This window comes from Acinonyx jubatus, chromosome A2, assembly GCF_027475565.1.
Source record: "Acinonyx jubatus isolate Ajub_Pintada_27869175 chromosome A2, VMU_Ajub_asm_v1.0, whole genome shotgun sequence".
Lineage (NCBI taxonomy): Eukaryota > Metazoa > Chordata > Mammalia > Carnivora > Felidae > Acinonyx > Acinonyx jubatus.
The window spans coordinates 160,903,364-160,927,663 of record NC_069383.1 but is presented as its reverse complement, the minus strand read 5'-3'; the positions used below and the strand labels follow the sequence as shown (position 1 = coordinate 160,927,663).

The following is a 24,300-nucleotide window of genomic DNA, read 5'->3' as shown; positions in this document are numbered from 1 at the left end:
ACCTTTTCATGTGTCTGTTGGCCATCTGGATGTCTTCTTTGGAAAAGTGTCTATTCATGTCTTCTGCCCATTTCTTCACTAGATTATTTGGTTTTCAGGTGTTGAGTTTGGTAAGTTCTTTATAGATTTTGGATACTAACCCTTTACCCAATATGTCATTTGCAAATATCTTCTTCTGTTCTGTCGCTTGCCTTTTAGTTTTGTTGATTGTTCCCTTTGCTGTGCAGAAGCTTTTTATCTTCATGAGGTCCCAATAGTTCATTTTTGCTTTTATTTCTCTTGCCTTTGGAGACGTGTCAAGTAAGAAGTTGCTGTGGCTGAGGTCGAAGAGGTTGTTACCTGTTTTCTCCTGCAGGATTTTGATGGTTTCCTGTTAATGTTTATTTATTTTGGGGGGGGGGAGAGACAGAGAGAGAGAGGGAGACAGAATCTGAAGCAGGCTCTAGGCTCTGAGCTGTCAGCACAGAGCCAGATGTGGGGCTCAAGTGCATGAACCGTGAGATCATGATCTGAGTCGAATTCAGATGCTTAACCAACTGAGCCACTCAGGCGCTCCTATATTTTTATATATTAGTATTGTTGAGCCATAAAACAGTAGAAATCCTGCCATTTACTACAATGTGCATGAACCTGAAGTAAAATAAACCAGACAAAGACAAATACTGTATGATATTACTTATAAGTAGAATCAGGAAAAGAAAGGTCAAATTTATAGTAACAGAGTAGGACCATGGTTACCAGGGTCTGGAGGGTGGAGAAAATGGGGAGATATTGGCCAAAGGGTACCAACTTTCCCTTATAAGATGAACAAGTTCGGACACCTGGGTGGCTCAGTGGGTTAAGCGTATGATTCTTGGTTTTAGCTCAGGTCATGATCTCATGGCTTGTGAGTTTGAGCCCTGCATCAGGCTCTGCACCGATGGTATAGAACCTGCTTGGGGTTATGTCTCTCTCTCTTTGCCCCTCGCCCCCTCAAAATAAATAAACTTGAAAAGAAGGATGAACAAGTTATGTGGATCTGATGTACAGCACGGTAACTATACTTTATTGTATAATTGAAATTTGTTGAGAGTAAATTTTAAGCCTTCTCACCACACATCACAAAAAGGTAACTATGTATAATGACTTTATTGTTAACTGACTTTATTGTGGTAATTCTTTCACAATGTATAGTTATGTCAACTCATCACGTTTTACACTTTATTTTATTATATTTTTATATATTTTTTATTTTTGAGAGAGAGAGAGAGCGAGCGCCAGTGGGGAAGGGGCAGAGAGAGAGGGAGACACAGAACCCGAAGCAGGCTCCAGGTTCTGAGCTGTCAGTACAGAGCCGGATGCGGGGCTCAAACTCACGCAAACCGTGAGATCGTGACCTGAGTGGAAGTCAGATGCTCAACTGACTGAGCCACCCAGGCGCCCCATGTTGTACACTTTAAATATATGCAATTGTATTTATCAGTTATACCTCAATAAAGCTGGGGGTGGTGGTGGTGAGTCCCTTTAAACATAGTTACTCATTTGGACATTAGGCATTTCATGCTGCCTGCCTCCATTTCAGCTTCCCTCCCTGAAAAGGTGATTAGGAATGTGGGGGATGGAGTGAGGTTTGAATATCCTCGTGGCAGTGGGGCACAGGTGGCCCTTAGTTAATACATTTGGTATGCTTTCATCTAGAATATTTCCTGCAACCATTCTCTCTTGTATGATGTTTGCTTCTTGGTTCTTCGTGCTATCTATAGCACGATGCACTTGACTTGTTTTTGCCATGGAAAATATCAGAATTATAAATATTTTTAGTTGTATAGGTAAAAAGCCATATTTTGGTGCTTAAAAATTTCTGGTCAGAAGTATTTGCATGCTGCATACTGTTTATTGTATCTTATGAAATGGAAACTTGATGTTAATTCCTGATCTCAGAATCATGTACTTGGATGTGACCACAGGCACTGATTCTACAGACACTATCACTTTAACTGTTATTTGGGATTATCTAAACTTGTTTAAAAGGAAAGAAAGGAGTCAGCCGCTATTTTGGAGATCACCCTGATGATGAATTTTACTTTTTGAATTTTTTCTTATTTGGGGGGAAAAAACAGTTTCAGAATATGCTGCTATTGATAACTACTCACAAACCCATTTATGATCAAAGATGTAGCAGAAAACAATTTTTTTTTTTTTGTTCTGGTCAGCATTGTCTGTCTAGGTAAATATATTGATTTCCAATATAATGGCATTTTAAAAATGTAAATCATTGTAAATATAAATGTAAATAATTTGTGAAATGTAAATAAATGTAAAATAATTTATTCTTTTAAGATACATGCTCCTCTTAATGAGATTCAAAAGAAGTCAGATGTGAGGGATGTGTACCGATGCAGAGACAAGGTATGAAGTTCCTATAATCCACATCATGTCTGTTTCAATGGGGCTTTGAGAACCAACTGAAACCATATCATTTTCCATCATAAGGGCAAGCAAAACTATAAAAAAAGGCAACTAAATCTTGGTCCAGAAACAGATAACTACCAGGGCGCTTGGGTGGTTCTTCAGCTCATGGTTTCGGTTCAGGTCATGATCTAAGGGTTCATGAGGGCGAGCCCCACGTCGGGCTCTGTGCTGACATTGGGGAGTCTGCTTGGGATTCTCTCTCTCTCTCTCTCTCTGTGCCCCTCCCCCGATCATGCACGGGCGTTCTCCCTGTCTGTCTTAAAATCAATAAATAAACATTAAAAAGGTAAAGAAAAGGATAACTACCCACTGACAGCCCCCTGCATCCCAAACCTCAGGACTCTTCTTTCCTTGGGACCACATAAAGGGTGATTGTGGTACTCTCTTAAAAAAAAAAAAAATATATATATATATATATATATGTGTGTGTGTGTGTGTGTGTGTGTGTGTGTGTGTTGAGTAAATAAATGTGCTGAATCTTGGCTGTGCCTTGTGGGGAGGGAGAGGCTGGAAAGGAGCAAGGGGGCTGAGGAGAGAGAGCGGACCGGGGCACAGACCTGTGAGTGACGGGGTCACTTCGGAATTGGATTCTCTAGACCCAGCTGCCCCAGCAGGTACCACTTGGATCACAGAGCAACCACCCCAACAAACCCTTTTTTAATTCCTGACTCTTACAATTTTAAGCAAAATAAAGCCAGTACTTTTTTGGGGCAGCTTGCTGCCCCATTCCAGCCAAAACGGTGGTGATGGGGTATCATTCTGATTCTAGCAACAAAGCAGCTGAGGCTAGCGCTTGAAGTAATTTACCTAAGGAGGGGGGCTTAGGGCTTGTACCCAGACAGTTGAATTTCCAGGCTTATTATTGTGCTTACCCCAAACCTAGACTAATGGTTCTCAACTGGGGATGACTCTGCCCGCCCCCCCAGCCCCCTGCCAGGGACACCAGGCAATGTCTACAGAGATGTATGGTTATCACATGGTGGGGGGGAAACTCCTGGCATCAGGTGGGTGTGGGCAGGGATGCTGCTCAACACCTCGAAGTGCCCAGGATGCCCCCACCATGGAGAACCACCCAGCTCCAAGTGTCAATAGCACTGAGTCTGGGAAAGCCTTCTCTAGACCTCAGAGTCTGGTTATTCTGCTTACGAGATGCTCTGTATCACGCATTGGCTGCCTGCAGGTCTGGAGTAAAGATCCCTTCCTGAAGTGTAGCACCCAGCTCCAGGAAGGCTGTCCTAGTCAGCTTGAGCTGACGTAATAAAATACTACAGACTCGGGGAGGGGGCGGTGTAGACAACAGACCTTTATTTTCTCACAGTTCTGAAGGCTGGGAAGGCCCAGCAGGGTCAGGTTCTGGCAACGACTCTCCTCGTGGCTGGCAAACAGCTGCGTCCTGCTTGCTGTGTCCTTACATGGTAGTGGGCGGGGGGCTGGGGAGAGAGAGAGAAAGAGAGAGAGACAGAGAGGTGAGGAGGGGAGGGGCAGAAAGAGGGAGAGAGAGAGAATCCCAAGCAGATTCTGCACTCTCTGCATGGAGCCCTATGTGGGGCTCTAACCCCCCAACCGTGAGATCATAACCAGAGCCAAAACCACGATTCCGACGTTCAACAGACTGAGCCACCCAGGTGCCCTCATCAATCACTTTTGACACCGTATGTGTGGGTTTTTCCCCCCACACTGGCCAATTCTCTGACCCCAGCTGGGCATCCTATGATTCAATCCTCCCACCATCTATCTGGAGTTAGTGGGAGATCCCACCAGTTAAGGGCTCGGTCCCATCAGACTGCCTGCCCCCCCCCCCCTTCAGGTGCCAACCATGTCTGGGTCTCTGACCAACCGGCTGTGAGTAGCAGGTTTCCACAACTCCTCGGGTTGATAATTTGCAATCCCAAACTCACAGAACTCAGGAAAACAGTCTACTAACTAGATTGATTACCTGTTTGATATAAGAGGATACAAGTCAGCAACGGCCAGATGGAAGAGACACATGGGGCCAAGTTTGGAGAGGGGTCGGGCCTCTGCGCCCTGTCCAGACAGACACCCTGCCCTCCGAAAACACCTTCGGGTCAGAGCTTTCGTTATGTAGGCACGGTTGATTAAATCATTGGCCATTAGTGCTGAGCTCAATTTCCAGTCCCTCTTCCCACGTAGGCCATGAGGGGGTGGGGCTGAAAGTTCGAACCCTCTAAATTACTTTCGTTCCGTGGCAACCAGCTCCCCCATCCTTTGGGGCTTTCCAAAAGTCACTTCGTTAACACAAACTCAGGCACGGTTGAGTTTAAAAAGGGGCTTGTTATGAATAATGAAAGGAGATTACAGGATTTTAGGAGCTAGGAGCTCTGTGTCAGGGACTGGAGACAAGACCAAATATATATATTATTATATTTATAATATTATAAATATATATAACTATATAAATATATATTTTTAGTGTATATAGCATATATAATATATACTATAAATAAATAAAAATATATATTATATGCAATATCACCTTCCAACGGCCCCATCTCCGAATACCATTACATTGGGGTATAAGACCTCAACTTGAGAAATTTGGGGGACACATTCCATCTATAACATGGGTACCCCACCCCCCCAGTTGGTGCTTCAGCTAAGTTCTTACCTGGCTGTTCTACTAGCCTATGACTCCCCGTGGTTTTTACTTCTGGTGTTTATGATTTCCCTCTCAGTGGACTCTCCATTTTATTTCTTGTGGAGGAGGATAGTTTGGGAACTACTTGGCTTCCAATTCGTTAGAAGAAAAAGACTTCTTTAAGTTTATTTATTTATTTTGAGAGACAGGGGTGGGGCAGAGAGAGAGGGAAAGAGAGACAGAATCCCAAGCAGGCTCTGCTCTGTCAGCCTGGAGCCCAATGGGGGCTTGATCCCATGAACTGTGAGATCATGACCTGAGCCAAAGTTAGACACTTAACTGACAGCCACCCAGGCACCCCAGAAGAAAAAGATTTTAAACGCAAGCAATTTCAGAAAATTGGTGAGCGCCTGTGAGATGAATTATGTTAATTATGAAACCCAAATCCCAGGGCTTTAGTTTATTTTTATTTCTTTATTTATTTTTAAGTAGGCTTCACATCCAACGTGGGGCTTGAGCTCACAACCTGAGCTGAGATCAAGAGTTGGACGCTTAACAACAACAAACAACAACAACAACAAAGAGTTGGACTCTTAACTGACTGAGCCACCCAGGCACCCCCAAATCACAGGGTTTTTAATGGACATAGAATTTACATAATTACAAGCATACCATTGCAATGATATTGACCGACGCTTTTATCTCGGTAACCCACATTCCTTCCAAGATTCGGACCATTTCCATCACTCCAGAAATGTCCTATGTGTCCTTCCCAAGTCAACACAACAGGGTTGTAACCATTGTTGTGTTGTTGTAACCATTGTTCTGACACTCATTACGATGCATAAAATTGTTCCTGAACGTCTGATATGTAGAAGTATACAGAGTGTGTTTGTTGGTGTCTGGCATCTTTCACTCAAAATAAGGTTTCTGAAGTTCAGCCATGTTCTGTGTATCAGCAGTTCATTCCTTCTTCGTTGTTGAGTAACATTTCATTGTACAAATGGAGCTCAGTTTGCTTATCCTGTTGGAAAAGAAACAACGACCCTGAATGGAGTCATTTGCTCCCACGACGGCAAGCCAAGACATGATGGCAGCCTCAACCTCCCCAAAACGTGATTTTTGAACAGTCAACCTGAAAGGTCCTGATCAGTGCTAATGAGGTAATGCATGAACTAAGATCCCTTCTATTTCCTCTTCCTCTTCTGTAGAATGAATGGGGCTTAGCCTGAAACTTTTTTTTTTTTTTTTTAGAGAAAGAGACCACAAAGAAGAAGGGCAGAGGGAGAGAGAGAGTCTCAAGCAGGGCTGGATCCGACGACTGTGAGATCATGACCTGAACAGAAACCAAGGGACCAAGAGTTAGACACTTAACAGACTGAGTCACCAAGGTGCCCCTGAAACAATCTTTTCTTTTGTTTGGTAATAACTTCTTTGCTCCACTCTCTCGCTCAGAAAAACTTTGTTTTATACCGTTCCATAGAGTGCCATTTTCTGGAAGGGATGCTCCCGAACTGATGGATTGTTAAATTTATTCCATTGAATTTTTGTTCTTTAGAAATCTGTTCCCTAGTTGACGGACATTTGGGTTGTTTCCCGGTTTTGCTTATTATGAATAATGCGGCTACAAACAGCACTGGGCACCTGTCGGTCAACACATGTTCATCGTTATCAGGGAAACACCTAGAAGTGAACTGATTAGTTACAGTGTTGGTACACATTTAATTTTACAAGGCTCTTACCATATATATTTTTTTAAATAGCAATATAAAAATCAAAATAGAAACAGAAACTTGAAAACACATACGTGTGTTTGCACATCAGTTACAAAACGTGGTACCCATATGTTACCATTTTTATGCAACCACATAATAATTCAATACATCTCGCTAAAAAAAATTTTTTTAATCTTGTAAAATGTACCTAATTTTAACATCTTAATCGTGTTAAAGTGTGCAGTGCAAAGGCATTAGGTACATTCACATTGTTGTGTGACCATTCTCCATTACTCATCTGCAGGACTGTTTTTTTTAAATTTTATTTTTTATTTTTTAAAATTTACATCCAAATTAGTTAACATATAGTGCAACAATGATTTTAGGAGTAGATTCCTTAATGCCTCTGACCCATTTAGTCCATCCCCCCTCCCACAACCCCTCCAGTAACCCTCAGTTTGTTCTCCATATTTATGGGTCTCTTCTGTTTTGTCCCCCTCCCTGTTTTTATATTATTTTTGCTTCCCTTCCCTTGTATTCATCTGTTCTGTCTTTTTTTAAAATTTTTTTTAACGTTTATTTATTTTTGAGTCAGAGAGAGGTAGAGCATGAACGGGAGAGAGAGGGAGACACAGAATCTGAAACAGGCTCCAGGCTCTGAGCTGTCAGCACAGAGCCGACGCGGGGCTCGAACCCACGAACTACGAGATTGTGACCTGAGCTGAAGTCGGACGCTTAGCTGACTGAGCCACCCAGGCACCCCTGTTCTGTGTCTTAAAGTCCTCATATGAGTGAGGTCATATGATATTTGTCTTTCTCTGACTGACTAATTTCGCTTAGCATAATCCCCTCCAGTTCCATCCATGTAGTTGCAAATGGCAAGATTTCATTCTTTTTGATTGCCGAGTAATACTCCATTGTATATACAGACCACATCTTCTTTATCCATTCATCCGTCAATGGACATTTGGGCTCTTTCCATACTTTGGCTATTGCTGATAGGGCTGCTATAAACATTGGGGTGCATGTGTCCCTTCAAAACAGCACACCCGTATCCCTTGGATAAATGCCTAGTAGTGCAATTGGTGGGTCATAAGGTAGTTCTATTTTTAGTTTTTTGAGGAACCTCCATACTGTTTTCCAGAGTGGCTGCACCAGTTTGCATTCCCACTGCAGGACTGTTTTAATTCTGCCCCCCTTCGCATTTATATTTCTTTTTCTTGTAGCATGAACTTTCTGGGAATGACCTAGAAACTGTGAAAGCCTGAAAGTGATTTTGAACAGCTTTTCTTCTTTTTGAGTGTTTTTTTGGAACTCTCTCTTTTTTCCTTTTCAGCATTTCTCTGTAAGTTTATCTCCCTCTTTCTCTTTTTTTAAGTAGGCTTCACGCCCAGTGCATAGCCCAATGCGGGGCATGAACTCAAGACCTTGGGGTCAAGACCCGACCAGAGATCAAGAGTTAGATGTTTAACCGACTGAGCCACCCAGGCACCCCCAGAACTCTAACATATTCTGTCCATTTGTTGTTTCTCTTTCACCTGTCCTATCTCTGATTCAGATGTTCTAGAGAAAATTGAACACGTGTTGTAACTATTCCAGGTTTGTGAGACATACCTGGAAGGGGGCTGTTTCTCAGCATCATCTCAAAAGCTTTAAATAACACTGAGCCTTAGGACCATCTGAGACTGACTGCATTGGAATTTCTAGATGTGAGGCCCAATAATATGTATTTTAACAATATTGGTATATGGTAGGCAGAATTGAAGACTAACCCCAATGACCCCTGCCCTTATATAACTTCCTTTCCTGTGAAAAGGACAGGATATCACTTCCATGATTATGTTATACAGCAAAAGGGATTTTGCAGGTTTTGCTTAGTTGACTCTGAGTTAATCAAAAGAGATTATTCGGGTGGGCCTGGGCTTTTTATACAAACTCTTCTTTTTTAAAAATTTTTTAAATGTTTATTTATTTTTGAGAGAAAGAAAGAGTGTGAGTGGAGGAGGGGCAGAGAGAGAAGGAGACACAGAATCCGAAGCAGGCTCCAGGATTCAAGCTGTCAGCACAGAGCCCAATGTGGGGCTTGAACCCACAAACTGTGAGATCATGACCTGAGCCAAAGTTGGATGCTTAACTGACTGAGCCACCCCAGGCGCCCCTACACAAACTCTAACTCTGGATCTAGAAGTCAGAGGTGGAGAACGTTAGAGGCCAGGGATTCACAACTGGAGAAGGAGTCAGCCTGTCCTTGCTGGCTTTGAAGATGGAGGGAATCCTGTGGCAAGAGCCTGCGCACATCTTCGAGCTGAGAGTGACTCCTGGCCAATAATAAGTGGGAAAGTGGAGACCTCAATCCTCCAACTGCAAGGAACTAAATTGTGCCAACAACACAAATGAACTTGGACATGATTCTTCTCTAGTCCAGCCTCCAGGTGAGAACACAGCTTGTAAACACCTCCACTGTGAAACGCTGAGCACAGAATCCCACGGAGCCTTGTCTGGACTGCCCCTTCTATGGACACCATGAGTCAATAAATGAGTGTTGTTTTAAACCACTAAGTTTGTGGCAATTCATTACATAGCTCTAGGTGACTAATAAACCTACTTATTTCTATGTGGTGAACCTGTTGATTGGGGTCACTTGTCCTGAGAATTTTACACTGTGTGGATGTAGCACATTTTGTCTGTCCATTCATCAATTGATGGGCATTGGATTATTTCCACTTTTTGGTTATTATGAACAATCTGCTACAGACATCTGTATGAAAGCATTAATCAGTTTCATATATATTAGCAAACTCACTTCAGATATTCTTTGGCTGACTATATAAGTTATGTTTCCTGAATTTGAACCTGCCCTACTATCTTACCAATTCCTTCCTTAATGAATGAACTGAATAAACTCTTTGGTGCATGCTCATTTTATTTGCATAAAGACTGTGGTTTATATTTTTTGAACTTCACTAAAGGCCAGAGGTTTTCTGTAGCCTTTGGCTAACAACTAGGGCTATCCTTCTGGGTTCCTGTTATTGCTTCCTCCTCTGGCCTGTGAGAGCTGTGGCTAGCCCTGGGGATCTACATCTTTCCTGGCGGGTTCCCCTGACCCTCTCTACATTGTTGAACATGGTCCCTTTACCGATCACAGTGAGTGTGCTATTTGTTTTCAGGTTGGACCTGACTGATACTGTAGAGGCAGGGAGCATTATGGGATATAGTTCCCTGTATCCCCGGCAGATACATAGTAGTACATAGCAGGTCCTCATTAGACCTTTGTAGAATGAAGAAACCAAAGGGCACATTCAAGCACTCAAGTTGCAGGTTCTTAAAGGTTTCTTATGTATCTGCTGCTATGAATTGGCAATGTTGATTAACTGTAGGTTAAGAAATCCCTATACCTTTCTGTTTCAGAAAATTGCTTACTGCAAGGAGCAACCCCTCATCATATGACATAGATAAGACTCACAGATGTCCCCCTCATTTATCTGTAGTAAGGCCAGACACAGACCCTCCAAACCCTCGTTCTTTGCCTCAGAAGTGCTCAGCTGAACTGCTTGTCCCTGCTGATCCATTGAAGCACAATGCTTGTTAACCAAACTTTGGTTAAGCTCCTCTAGAGTAAAACTTCCTCTGATCCAATATCCCCTTTCACTGCCTTTTCATCCCACCTTCCCAGTGCTAGAAAGCTCAGTTCTTTCTAGCATTGTTTATTCCTTTCTACAAAAGAAAAAAAAATTCCCCCTTAAATCTTGAGATGCTTGAAGACTTTATACTCATGGTGTTCTCTTCTTGCAACAGTCCCCCTGACCAATTTCAATTATCTTTCCCTGCCCCCTTGTAAGACTCCTTTTGAATAAAGTCTCTCCTTACTGAGTCTGGATTTGCTTTTTATTGGACAGAGTAATGGCCGGACATACATGGTGCAGGGGAGGAAACAATTGCTCTACCCTGTTTTGGGGAATTATTACTAGTAGTTTTAATTATATACATTAGTTGGAATTCTTATCTCTTAGAAATCTTACTTTCTTAGTGAAAACTAAAAAGCAAGCAGTTATGAACTGTTATATACCAACATCTTATAGATTGGCAAATTCATGAATATACTATTTCATTATTTCTAGAAGCATCTATTTTCCACAATTTTCAACGTGGCACAAGACATGTTTACTAACAGACTCCAAAATTGTTTCATTTAAATAGGAAGCCAAAAGCAGGTACTGATTTGTAAATAATCTAGATATTCAATTAATACCCATCATTTCACTTAAAATTTTTTTTAAATGTTTATTTATTTTTGAAGGAGAGAGAAACAGAGCATGAGCAGGGGAGGAGCAGAGACAGAGGGAGACACAGAATCCAAAGCAGGCTTCAGGCTCCAAGCTGCCAGCACAGAGCCTGACATGGGGCTTGAACTCACAAGCCATGAGATCATGACCTGAGCCAAAGTTGGATGCTTAGCCATGCTTAGCCGACTGAGCCACCCAGGCACCCCAATCATTCCACTTTTAACTTGGTAGAACTGTAAGATTTAAAGGTACCAAAAACATTTTGGAAACTATTTTAAAGTGGACACACTTTAGGGGTGCTTGGGTGGCTCAGTTGGTTGAGCGTCTGACTTTGGCTCAGGTCATGATCTCACTATTTGTGTGTTTGAGCCCCCCCATCGGGCTCTGCTGACAGCTTCCAGGGCCTGGAGTCTGCGTCAGATTCTGTGTCTCCCTCTCTCTCTCTCTGGCCCTCCCCCACTCATGCTTTTTTTTTTTTCTCTCTCTCTCTCTCAAAAATTAATAAACATTAAAAAAATTTCAAGTACACACACTTATTAAACATAATCATTGTTGAAAAGTTCATTTATAAACTTTCATCTCACATTTCTTTAATTCAGTTGTTCTTAACAATTATGTTTAGATGACTTACCGAAACTTCATTAAACATTGAACAAAGCTGGGGCTGCGGGCCGGCTCAGTTGGTGGAGCATGTGACTCTTGATCTCTGCATCCTGAATTTGGGCCCCACGTTGAGTGTGGAGATGACTTAAATAAATAAAAACTTAAAACAAAATTAAACAAAGTTAACCATCATCTCAAGTTATTTTTCTTGCTGACAATTTTTGTTACGTATCTATATTAGGCAAGCATCAAACCTTATAGGGTTGGAGCCCTCCCAGGGCCTTATGAAAGGCTATCTGCATATGAGGAGGAGGGTGTGGATGTTATGGGTGTTTTCAGTTTGTGTTTGAGCCTGGGAGTCCAGATGGCAGTTCAAGCTAAAGAAAGCCCAGGCATGTCTGGGCTTGTCTCCAGAGTCGCGGAGCACCATCTATCTAGGCCTATTTGCATAACAATAATGAAGAGTCCTTCCAGTATAGAGGTGATTTTAAGGGAGAAAAGAAGTGTCTGCTCCAGATCTGCCAGCATGGATTTTTGCCTCCTCTGGGGTCTTGTGTGATCCCAATGGGGAACAGGTGGAGAGTGAAAAAAGAAATTAACGGATCAGTTTTTGCTAAGGCTGAACAAGCCTGCCACCTTCTCCGAGAACCCAGTGTTGTGGGGGAGGTCTCACTGTCTGATAGCTTTAAGCCTCAGGGGCTTTAGTTAAAGGTCTTAATGCCTCTGGACCTTGATGTGCTCACCAAGAAACTGATAGTGTCACAGGTGCATTTCGGTCCCCGAACACATGCCAAACCCCCAGATGCAAAGAAATGCAGAATGTGGGACTCTGGTGTCTTGCATCATACCGAAGGATGTGGTTGCCCCAAGGGGGGAAATCTGAGCTATCTTTGTTCAAATAGTTTCATTTAGGTCCTAGGGCTGATGAGATCTGGGGGAAATTCAGGTTAGACGCCCAAACTGGCATGGTCTTTGAGTCAGTATTTGGTGAATTTGAAAAAGATACAGTTTTTCCTTCTCAGATTGACAGACTCTCTGGCTTTTGTCATCCTCCGTCCAAAGGGGCACACAGAGAATGTTGAAATCCGGGACTCCTGGCTGGCTCGGCTGGTGGAGCACATGACTGGATCTTGGGATTGGGAGTTCGAGGCCCACGTTGGGTGTAGAGATTTTACTTAGAAACAAAATGTTGACAACCACCATCATCACCACCACCACAGAGAATGCTGGAGTCATCATGACTTCCAAATGTGGATGGGCCTCAGCCAATCAGTTAAAACCTGAGTGGAACAGAAAGATGGAGGAAAAAGAAATTCCTCCTGCATGACTGCCTTTGAGCCTGGATGTTTTTGTTTATGCCTTCATACTCAAACAGGAAGCCTGGTTCTTTGGATGGGTGTGAGCCTGTGGGACTTTGGACTATTTTATACCATTGACACTCCGTGGTCTCCAGCTTGCCCACTGCAGCTCTTAAGACTTGTGCAACGCCACGATTACGTAAGCTAATTCCTCATAATAAATCTCTCCCTCTATTTTTGTGCATCCCATTGATTCTGTTTCTCTGAAGAATGGTTACTAATGCAACCACTAATCTATTTTCTGTCTCTACGTGTTTTTCTATCATGGATATTTCATAGAAACAGTATCCCATAAAATGGAATCACAAAGTAGAATCATTTTGCGTCTGACTTCTCTCACTTAGTGTGGTCTTTCTAAGGTTCATTCATGGGGTAACATGTATCAGTGCTTCATTCCTTAACTGCCAAATAATATTCCATCATATCAATGCCACATTTGTTTATCCATTCGTCTGTTGATGGACATTTGGGTTGTTTCAACTTGGGGCTATTTTGAATAATGTTGTAGTGAACATCTGTGTACAAGCTTTGTGAGGATGTAGGTTTTTATTTCTGTTAGGTACATACCTAGGAGTGAAACTGTAGGTCATGTGGCAGCTCTATGTTACTTTTTGAGGAATGGCTGGGCAGTTTTCCCCGGACGCTAACCCGTTTTAGAATCCCACCAGCGATGTATGAAGGTTCCTTTGTTAGTCAAGGTCAGGGTTCTCCAGAGAAACAGCCAACAGGAGATACACATCTGTAAAGAGGTAGAGTATGAGGAATTGGCTCACAGGTGTACGCCCCCCGATCTGCCACTTGTGCCCATGCTCGAGGCCGAAGACAGCTTGGTGAGTTGGTGTAATTCGAGTCCAAGTCAAAGGCCTGAGAACCAGGGGAGCTGATGGACATCACAGTCCAAGGGCAGGAGACCAATGTCCCAGCTCAGTGTCCTAGCTCTCCTTCTCTGCTTTCAGTCTATTCAGGCCCTTGGTGGGTTGGATGAGGCTCACCCTCATCAGGGAGGGTAGTACTTTCTTCTCGGTTTACAAATTCAAATATTAAGCTCTTCCAGAAACACCCTCACAGACACACCCTGACTTCATGCCTAACCAGGTGTGTGGGTCATGTGGACACCTGAAGTTAAACATCCTGGTTCCAATTGCCCTCCATCCTTGCCAGCATTTTTTATTGTCTGCCTTTTTGATTACAGCCATCCTGGGGGTGTGTAGTGCTATCTCATTGTGGTCACGATTCATACTTCCCTCACAACTAATGATGTTGAGTCTTTTTTCTTTTCTTTCACCAATATTTATCCTTTTTTTAAAAATTTTTTTAACGTTTTTATTTATTTTTGAGACAGAGAGAGACAGAGCATGAACAGGGGAGGGGCAGAGAGAGAGGGAGACACAGAATCGGAAGCAGGCTCCAGGCTCTGAGCCATCAGCCCAGAGCCCGACGCGGGGCTCGAACTCACGGACCGTGAGATCGTGACCTGAGCCAAAGTCGGACGCTTAACTGACTGAGCCACCCAGGCGCCCCACCAATATTTATCCTTTTTTTTCCCTATCATTATTATCCTTATTTGCCTGCCAAACCACAGATACTCTAATGCCTGAAGTAAACAAGGCTACCCTGGTCCTGATGGAGAGTCAGCCAGTCTCCCCATGGATAGCTGCTATTTGTAGACAGCACGGTGAAGGAAAGTACCAGGGGTGCAGAAGGAGAGAATGTATGTGATCTAGTCTTGGGGTGGGGTTGATTGTATAGAAGGTTCCTGGAACGATCTCTTAAAACTGCAAGTTCAATCAGGTGCCTCTTCAATTGTTCCCTCTTGCTGAGGCAATAAATCCTTAGTTCTTAGCCTGGTATTCAAAGATCTGCCTAACCTGCTTCTAGCCTCATTTTCCAGTTCACAATACACCAAGAGCCCTTTCTATATCTGCCATCATGGGGCTCATGTCCTGACATGAGCTTTCAAGTTAGAGTGATACAATTCCTTTCCGAAAGTGGATGACAATGGCTTTGTTTATGAAAACCTCTTGGCGAGTCCTGTTATATAGTCTTTGGTGATTGTTGAGCAATATAAAGTTCCCTGGATATCAATAAGGGCAGAATTCAGGTACTCTGCATGATAGAACCAGCAGAATTTTTTTTTTTTAAGAGGTGGAAAGTGCAAGAGATGAATGTTGCAACTTTAAATGTTTATTTATTTATTTTGAGAGAGAGCATGAGCAGGGTAGTGGTAGAGAGAGAGAGGAGAGAATCCCAAGCAGGCTCTGTGCTGCCAGCCCAGAGCCTGACAGAGAACTTGATCTCGTGAACTTCAAGATCATGAGGTGAGTTGAAACCAAGAGTTGGATGCCCAACAGACTGAACCACCCAGGCTCCCCATGGAGTCAGCAGAATTTTGAGACAAGGGAGTCAGATCAGAGAAGGGAGCCAAGGGGGGAGGGGAGCAGGAGCTAGTGAGAAAGTGGAATCCCAACCATTATGGCAAAGGGGAGGACATGTATAGTTTTCTAGGGTTGCTGTAATGAATAATCACCAACCTTGTGGCATAAAACAACATAAGTTTGCATTCTTATGGTTCTGAAGGCCAGCGTCTGAGATGGGTCTTGCTGGGCCAAAAGAATGAAACTGGGCCCGTAACCTGCAACCATACACAAAAATCAATTCAAAATGGATTAAAGCCTTGAACAGTTAATGCCAAAGGCAAAGGCAACAAAAGCAAAAGGAAGCCAATGGGACTATCTCAAGGGAAAAAGCTTCTGCACAGAAAAGGAAACCATCAGCAAAAATGAAATGGCAACCTAGCAAATGGGAGAAAAATACTTGTAAACTATATATCTGAAAGGATTAATATTCAAAATATATAAAGAACTCATACAACTCAACAGTGAAAACAGGAAGTAATCCAATTAAAATGTGGGCAGAGGACCTGACTAGACATTTTGCCAAAGAAAACATACAGGTAGTCAATAGGTATGTAAAAGATGCTCAACATCGCTCATCATCAGGGAAATCAAAATCAAAACCACCCGAGATACCCCTCACACCTGTCAGAATGGCTATCCTTCCCATACTCAGCTGTGCTGTCCTCTTGAAACTCAGATATACTAGCAAGCAATCTGGAAGGATATATTGCCAAATGGCCAACAGTGGTCCTTTTAAAAGGTAGTTCAAGGGAGGGAAAATATTAGGCTTTTATTGTTGTTGTTGTTTTATTTTACTTTATATTCTTCTGCCCTGTTGGGATTTTTTTCCACTGGGCATGTTTTACTTTCAGAAAAATTTTAAAAGCTGCAAATCCAAAAATTCCTGCTAAGACCAGTGTCAAGTAGTTTATTCCCTATGTTTTCTTTTAGGAGTTTTATGGTTTCAGGTCTTTAACAGTCTTTAACCCATTTGGAGTTGATTTTGTGTACGGTATAAGACAGGGGTCCAGTTTTATTCTTTTGCACATGGCTGTCCAGTTTTCTCAAAACCAATTGTCTTTTCTGCATTGCATATTTTTGACTCATTTATCATGGATTAATTCATGTTAATCCATATGCATGGATGTTTTTCTGGACACTATTCTGTTCCATTGATTGATGTGTCTGTTTTCATGCCAATACCTTACTGTTTTGTTGGCTATAGCTTTGTAATATAGTTTGAAATCAGGAAGTATGATGCCTGCAGCATTGTTCTTTTTTTTTTCTTGAGATTTCTTTGGTTATGTGGGGTCTTTTGTGGTTCCATACAAATTTTAGAATTATTTTTTATATTTCTTTGAAAAATACCATTGTAATTTTGATAGGGAGTGCACTGAGTCTATAAATGGCTTTGGGTAATGTGGACATTTTAATAATATTAATTTTTCCAATCCATCAGCATGGGGTAAAGTTGTTTTTGAGCCCTTTTATGATCCTTTGTATTTCTGTGGAACCTGTTGTAATGGCTCCTCTTACATTTCTGATGTTATTTATTTTAGTCTTCTCTCTCTCTCTCTCTCTCTCTCTCTCTTTTTCCTGGTGATTCTAGCTGCAAGTATTTTGTTTACTTTTCAAAGAGCTAGCTCTTAATTTCAATGATATTTCTCTTGTTTAATGAGTCATTGTTAACCCTTCCATTTGTAGGATACATTGAGTAGGGCTGCTGTGAGCATGGGTGTACTAAATTTAAACATTTACATCTAATTGACATCATCTTGTATGCCCTGGTGAGATCACCTTGGAAGCTAGGATTTTACAAGTCCACTGCTTGAACTTTTGACACTTAGAATCCCTTCCTTGGCTACAGCATCCTTCCACTGAAGCAATTTTTATTGCTTTATTTTTTACTAATAAACTTTATTTTTAAGAACAGTTTTTGGTTTACAAGACAACTGAAAAGAGAATATAGGTTTTTTTTTTTAATATACTTCCATGCACACCATTTTTCTATTTTTAACATCTTACATTAGTGTAGTAATACAACTCATGAACCAATACTGATATATTATTTTAACTAAATCCCACAGTTGATTCAGATTTCTTTGCTTTTCCTCTCATATATCTTTTTTCTGCCCAGGATCCCATCCACAATTCCCAAGTACACTTGGTCATCACATCTCCTAAGCTTCCTCTAGGCTGCAACAGTTTCCCAGACTTTCTTTGTCTTTGATGACTTTTAACATTCTGAAGAGGGCTGGTCAGGCATTTTATAGGATGCCTCCCTCTTGGAATTTATCTGATGTTTTTCTCACGGTTAGACTGGGGTGATGGGTTTGGGGAGGAAGACCCCTGAGGTGAAATGTTCTTTTCATCCTATGGTACTCATACTGGGGGCGTGTGCTGTCCCCATGGCTTATCACTCCTGATGTTGGCCTTGGTCACCTGGCTGAGGTGGTGGTCATATTTTTCCACTGTAAAGCTACTGCTCATCCCTGCACTTTCCATATTGTCTTCTTTGGAAGGAAGTCATTATGTGCAGCCCACACCCATGGAGGGGGAGTTGTGGTCCCCTCCTTTAGGATGGAGTAGTTACATTGTGAAAATTGATAAAGGGAAACCTCACTAAAACGGAGTTGGGAATGCGTGGCACAAGGGCTCTCATGCCCTACCACTCCTCACTAATTGCAAATCCAACAGGAAGAGAGGCACCTTGTGCATGGATACAACTTTATTACCCCAGCAGGAAGAAGAAAATTTTCCTCCTCCCCTGGCAACAACACAGCCAGTAAGAGACAAACTAGCTCAGCCAATGAGAAGCAACTTCCTTCAAACTCCCAGGTTGGGGCGCTCCAGTGGTTCAGTCTGTTAAGCCTGGGAGTCTTGATTTCTGCGTAGGTCATGGTCTTGCGATTGGTGGGATGGAGCCTGGCATGAGGCTCTGCTCTGTCAGTGGAGCCTGCTTGGGATTCTCTCTCCCTCTCTCTGCCCCTCCCATGCTCACATGCCCTCTCTCTCAGAATAAATAAATAAACTTAAAAAAAAACAACAAAAAACAACAACCTTCCAGGTAACTCTAGTAGACTTTTTGTTTATGACAGTCTTCCCAATTTCCTGCTTTACCTTGTTAAAGAGCAGTCCTCTCCTTGGTTTGGCAGACTTGCCTGTGGTTTTGCCGTTAGCGTGCTTGTTCTGGATTGTAGTTTTCTGTTATTCCTGAATAAACCCATTTTTGCTGGTAAAATAACTGGCAAATTTATTTATTTATTATCTATTTATAATTTATTTATTTAAAAAAATTTTTAATATTTATTTATTTTTGAGAGCCAAAGAGAGAGCATGAGCAGGGGAGGGGGAGAGAGAGAGAGAGAGAGAGAGAGGGAGATACAGAATCTGAAGCAGGCTCCAGGCTCTGTGATGACAGCACAGAGCCCACTGTAGGGCTGGAACCCACAAACCATGAGATCACGACCTGAGCTGAAGTCAGATGTTTAACCGACTGAGCCACCCAGGCACCCCTATTTTTTTTTTTTTTATTTTTGAAAGAGAGAGAGAGAGAGAAAATGAGAGAACAAGCATGTGAGAGCAGGGAAGAGGGGCAGAGGGAGAAAGAGAGAGAGAGAGAGAGAGAGAGAGAGAGAGAGAGAGAGAATCCCAAGCAGGCTCTGTGCTCAGCTAGGACCCGGATGAGGGGCTCAATCCCATGACCCTGGCATCATGACTTGAGCTGAAATCGAGTCCAACGCTCAACCGACTGAACCACCCAGGTGCCCCTGGCAGTTTTATTTTAAAGGTAAACAACATAAATTATTTGAAATTCTGCACAAAGGTTTTGGCCCTTCCCCACTTACAAATATATTCAATCACCTATTTATATCAATATAGACTCATGGATATTTATTTTATACTCTGAATTATAATCTGATACTATTCTATTTATTTTATTGCTCAAATTGTTCTAATTTTAGCCACTGGGGGCTTTGTCAGTTGGCTTCTGTGCTCCTTCGACATACACAGATCAATATGGCTTTTCTTTCTTTTTCATATAATTTTTTAAAGCTGGACGCTTAACCAACTCCTAACTGGTCTGGCCACCCAGGTCTCTCTCTTTCTCTTTCTTTCTCATCCTTATTTCTGCCACTTACCAATGCACCATTCTCATCATACATATTTTTTTTGTCCTATTCCTATAATCAGCCATTTCCCTAAGGAGCTCCAATTCCTTTTTTTTTTTTTTTTGAGAGATGGATTGAGAGAGAGAGAGAGAGAGAGAGAAATTGCAAGCAGGGGAGGGGCAGAGGGAGAGAGAATCTTAAGCAGGCTCTATGCCCAGCACAAAGCTTGACCAGGGGCTCTATCTCACTACCGTGAGATCCGGACCTGAGCCAAAATTGAGTTAGATACTTAATCCACTGAGCCACCCAAGCACCCTCCCCCCCTCCGCTCCCCTCCTCCCTCCAATTCCTTTTTCATGGAATGGTATTAGAAATCATGATGTGGGTGCTAAGTGTGCACATTGCTATGTGGGCTCGTGATGGTGGTTTTCTAGTTGACAGAATCCATTCCTCCGTTCAAAATTATGTGCCAAGCACTCCCTCGGCGTGGGGCTCTGGCTGTGACTGGCACAGAATGCAGTCCCTGGCCTCATGGCGTCTTCATTCCAGTGGGATGTGGGGGAAGACAGCCAACAAGCAAAATAAGTAAGTGGATTCTTCTAATATGTTCAAAGGTGACAAGTACTATAGAGATCTGTTAAAAGATAAACTGAGGCATATCAACATTTTGAGACTTTATTTGAACAAAAACCAGTATGAGTCAGGCAGCGCCTAACCAGAAGTGGTGAGTGATGTTCCATCAACCTCACTCAGTGTTTTCTCGACGGGTGAGCACCCTCTCAGGACTTTCACTCGCTCACCAGTCTAGAAGCTTCTAACCCCATCCTTCTGTATTTTTGAGCATGACACGGATGCCATTGGTTAAATCACTTGCCATTGCTGGCTGAGCTGTCTGCAGCCTCTCTCCCCTCCTCGGAGGTCAGGCCAGTGGGAAGGGACAGTTCCAACTCCCACCTCTCCAGGTGACCTCAGGGCTTTCCCCAAAGTCACCTCATTAACACAACAAAAGGCACCCAGACCGCTCGCCACACAGGAAATTCCAAGAGCTTAAGCTAGCAGCAAGGATTAAGACCGATCAGATGTTATACATCACTATATTACAGAGACACATCAAGAAAAAAGCTTCTACAAGAAGCTTTGGAAAAAGCTACAAGAAGCTACAGGAAAAAAAAAGAGAGAGAGAGAAAACACACTCTCCCGACAAATCTGGGCCAGGGGGCGCAACAGTCAGGGGTGCACCAGCTGAACCCCAAAAAAGGTCTCATCAGCATTTGCGGAGGGCAGCAGAGGCAGCGTGAGGTTGGTGCACAGCGTGTCCCCGCGAGCCAATGGCGTCAGGCGCTGGGAGGCGGCCACGCAGCCTCCGTGGAAGCTGAGCCTCAGCAGGCTGATGCTGTGGGCGGCCGGGGAGCAGATGCCCACCGTCAGCGTGGCCCTGGGAGGCCGGGCGGCCCGCGTGGAGGAGGAGCAGTTGGCCAGCGTCACTTGGATGTGCAGCCTGTAGACTCCGCCGCGCCGGACACGCAGTTGCCCGCCGTCGTCCAGCTCCAGTCCATCCACGAAGGAGCGGCCCAAGGCCGGACTTCCCTGCCAGCGCAGCCTGTGGTCCAGCCGCTGTCCTGGCGGCACAGCGTCAGGGACGTGGGAGGACACACGTTTAGGGAAACGGCGCTTAGAGACCAAATGTCTAAGCTTGCTCTGTCGAAACCTAACCCCCCTCCCCCCACCCCTCCCCCTTTCTCTCTCCCCTTCTTTCCCCCTCCCTCCCTCTCTCCCCCTCCCCCTTTCTCTCTCCCCCTCTCTCTCCCCCTCCTCCCTCCCCTCCCCCTTTCTCTCTCCCCTTCTTTCCCCCCTCCCTCCCTCTCTCCCCCTCCCCCTTTCTCTCCCCCTCCTCCCTCCCCCTTTCTCTCTCCCCCTCTCTTTCCTCCTCCCCTTTCCCCTTTCCCTCTCCCTTTCTCTGTTCTCTCTTTCCGTCTATCTCAATTTCTCCTTCTCTCTCCCTCTCTTTCCCCCCTCCCTCCCTCTCTCTCTACCCCCTCTCCCTCTCCACCCTCCCCCTCCCCCTTTCTCTCTCCCTCTTTCCCCCTCCCTCCCTCTCCCCTCCCCCTTTCTCTCTTCCCCTCTCTTCCTCCCTCCCTCCCTCTCTCTCTCCCCCCTTTCTCTGTTCTCTCTTTCCCTCTCTCTATCTCAATTTCTCCTTCTCTCTCCCTCTTTCCCCCCTCCCTCCCTCTCTCTCCTGCCTCTCTCCATCCCCCTCCCCCTTTCTCCCTCTTTCCCCCTCTCTCCCTCTCCCCTCCCCCTTTCTCTCTCCCCCTCTCTTTCCTCCTCCCCTTTCCCCTTTCTCTCTCCCTTTCTCTGTTCTCTCTTTCTCTATCTCAATTTCTCCTTCTCTCTCCCTCTCTTCCCCCCTCCCTCTCTCTCTCCCCTCTCCCCCTCCCCCTTTCTCTCTCCCTCTCCCCTCCCCCTTTCTCTCTTCCCCTCTCCCTCCCTCTCTCTCTCCCCCCCTTTCTCTCTCCCTTTCTCTGTTCTCTCCGTCTATCTCAATTTCTCCTCTCTCCCTCTCTCTTTCTCCCTTCTACACATGCACTCGCGGTTACCTGTGTGATTTAGCTGCAGCTCAGCCATGTCCCGCTGATAGAACAGAAGAGAACACGTGTGGTGAGCACAGAAGCACGGAGGTTTTAAGTCCCCGCACCCGCCCCCCACCACCCCGCACCGTCCCCGACCGAGATCAAGACGTCTCTTTTCTCTGCTCATCTTCCTACCCGCTTCTCAAACAGCTGGACTGAGTTGTGACTTTTTAAAAAAGATCTTTTAAAGAGGAAGTACTTTGAACTAACAGCCTACACCTGCTCTCTCGGCTGCAGAGCCCCCCCCCCCTCCCCCGCCCCGGCCTGCGTCGCCTCCAAAGGGGGTCCCCGTGGTGGGTGTCGGGGCTCCCAGGTGAGCGGCGCGGGTCGCCCTGCCCTTGCAGGCCCCGAACCCACCCCCCTCCCGGCTTCGTGAAGCCCCCAGCAGCCTCTGAGTCAGCTCGCTGGGGAACACCGAAGACGAGTCACTTTCCATGCCCGCATCGGATGCTCCTTTCCTAGCTGCGACCTCCCCACTCCGGGATCCCCACCCGGGACTTACCTCCAGGGAGCGACTGACATCCCCGCGCCCCCGCCCCGCCCCCCCCCCCTCACCCCAGCCCGGACCTCCAGGCAGCTGTGCCCCAACAGCCGGCTCGGTCTCCATGTCTCTTCGCACCCAGACCTTCCGGGACGATTTTTATCCATCTCATTTGGATTTTTTTTTTAAATTTTATGTATTCTTGGTCGTTCGCCCGTCTGCGCCCAAACGCACGGTCCCTCTGCCTCGATCCCATTCTCTTCCTGGTGGTTCGCCTCCCTCCTCTGCGCCCCCGCAGAGCCAGCCCCACCCAGAGGTCCCCAGGCTCCGCCGAGCAGGTGGGAGGTTTGCATCTTCCTCCTCCCCCCTTCTCTACGCACCTTAGGCGGCTCGAGCTGCCCTTGCTGGACGCGCAGGAAGCAGTATGCCATTATGCCGGTAAGAGACAGGATCGCGGCAGAGCGCAGCACCGACATCCAGGACAGGCGGGGCACCGGGCAGCCGGAGCTCCCCTCCTCCGGCACCATGATTCTCAGACAGCGCTGCATGGGGCCCGTGCTGGCGGGGCGCGGGGCGAGCCAGGGACCCGGGAGCACGGAAACCTCAGCGCTCTCACGGCTCGGGGGCCTCGGCCTGCCCGAACCTGCCAGAGACCCGCCCCACCCCACTCTGGGGATGTCCGGCAAAGGGGAGGGATTTGAGCTGTTCGCCGAGCAGGGAAATCCCCTCCAGCGTTTGCCCACCCCCAGCTCGCAGAGGGGTATGCCAGGAATCCGACCGCCCCACGGAGCCCCTCAGTCTTCTGATGTGGCCCCTGGTCCTCACCTTCCTCACAGTCATTCATTCATTCATTCATTCATTCAACAAACCTTCACTGAGCATCCCCTGTGGACCAGATGCTGTGCGGGAGCGGTGTGTGTGTGTGAGTGTGTGTGTGTGTGCGCGCGCGCGTGTGCGAGTGTGTAGGGGGAAACCAGGGGTACAGCCAGCAGCCAGGGAGGTCAGGGAGGCTCCCCACATATCCAGGGGCTTCTTTCCATTTTACCAGTCTCCCTGCACGCGATGGGGCCACGTGACTGACCTGCCCACCAGGAAGAGAGTAGACGCAGATGAATTTAGGAGAGCTTGGGTGGCCTGCTCGGCTAAACACCCCGCATCACCCTTCAGCCTTCTCGTCCTCTCAGAAGTGGCCTCTGCTTGGTCTGCAGTGGGCTGAATAGTGTCCCCCTCCCTCCCCCCAAGAAATTCATGTCCACCTAGAACCTCAGGTGGTATGTGACCTCACTTGGGAACAGGATCCTCGCGGTTATGATTAGATGAGGTCATAGTGGATTACAGCGGGCCCTAAATCCAAAGAACGGCAAGCTTGTAAAGAAAGGAGAGGGCACGCACAGGGACACAGAAGGATGACGGCCATGTGACGGTGGAGGTGGACGTCAGAGGGACCGGTTCATCTACAAGCCAGGGAACCCCAAGGATTGCCCCGAAACAGCAGACACTGGGAAGAGGCAAGGAAGGATTCTTTCCTGAAGCCTTCAGAGGGAGTGAGGTCTGCGGACGCCTTCATTTCAGACATCTGGCCTCTCAAACTGTGACAGGATAAATACCTTTCGTTTTAAGCTGCCCCGTTTGTGGCACTTTGTTGTGGCAGCCACAAGAATCCAGTAACCTTGGG

The 24,300-nt window shown here is 45.2% G+C and overlaps 1 protein-coding gene and 1 long non-coding RNA gene across 4 annotated transcripts; both read right to left on the bottom strand.

Annotated features, from left to right (window-relative positions):
* Positions 1 to 3,739: 3,739 nt before the first annotated feature.
* On the bottom strand, positions 3,740 to 12,035 carry LOC113596332 (uncharacterized). Of its 2 annotated transcripts, none has more exons than XR_003417083.2 (3): positions 11,903 to 12,035; positions 11,677 to 11,808; positions 3,740 to 3,881 (listed from the first exon to the last, which is right to left on the bottom strand). It is a non-coding gene; the product is annotated as an uncharacterized LOC113596332 (long non-coding RNA). The 2 variants fall into 2 exon arrangements; XR_008296510.1 differs by lacking the exon at positions 3,740 to 3,881 and adding an exon at positions 5,070 to 6,071.
* An 8,645-nt stretch (positions 12,036 to 20,680) lies between these two features.
* CD70 (CD70 molecule) lies at positions 20,681 to 23,904 on the bottom strand. Of its 2 annotated transcripts, XM_053217773.1 has the most exons (4): positions 23,707 to 23,904; positions 23,006 to 23,183; positions 22,112 to 22,145; positions 20,681 to 21,133 (listed from the first exon to the last, which is right to left on the bottom strand). In XM_053217773.1, the coding sequence occupies exons 2-4, from the start codon at positions 23,171 to 23,173 to the stop codon at positions 20,742 to 20,744; spliced, it is 594 nt and encodes a 197-aa protein (XP_053073748.1). In that variant the 5' UTR covers positions 23,174 to 23,183; positions 23,707 to 23,904; the 3' UTR covers positions 20,681 to 20,741. The 2 variants fall into 2 exon arrangements, with proteins under 2 accessions (XP_053073748.1, XP_026905154.1); XM_027049353.2 differs by lacking the exons at positions 23,006 to 23,183; positions 23,707 to 23,904 and adding an exon at positions 22,712 to 22,921.
* Positions 23,905 to 24,300: the final 396 nt, after the last annotated feature.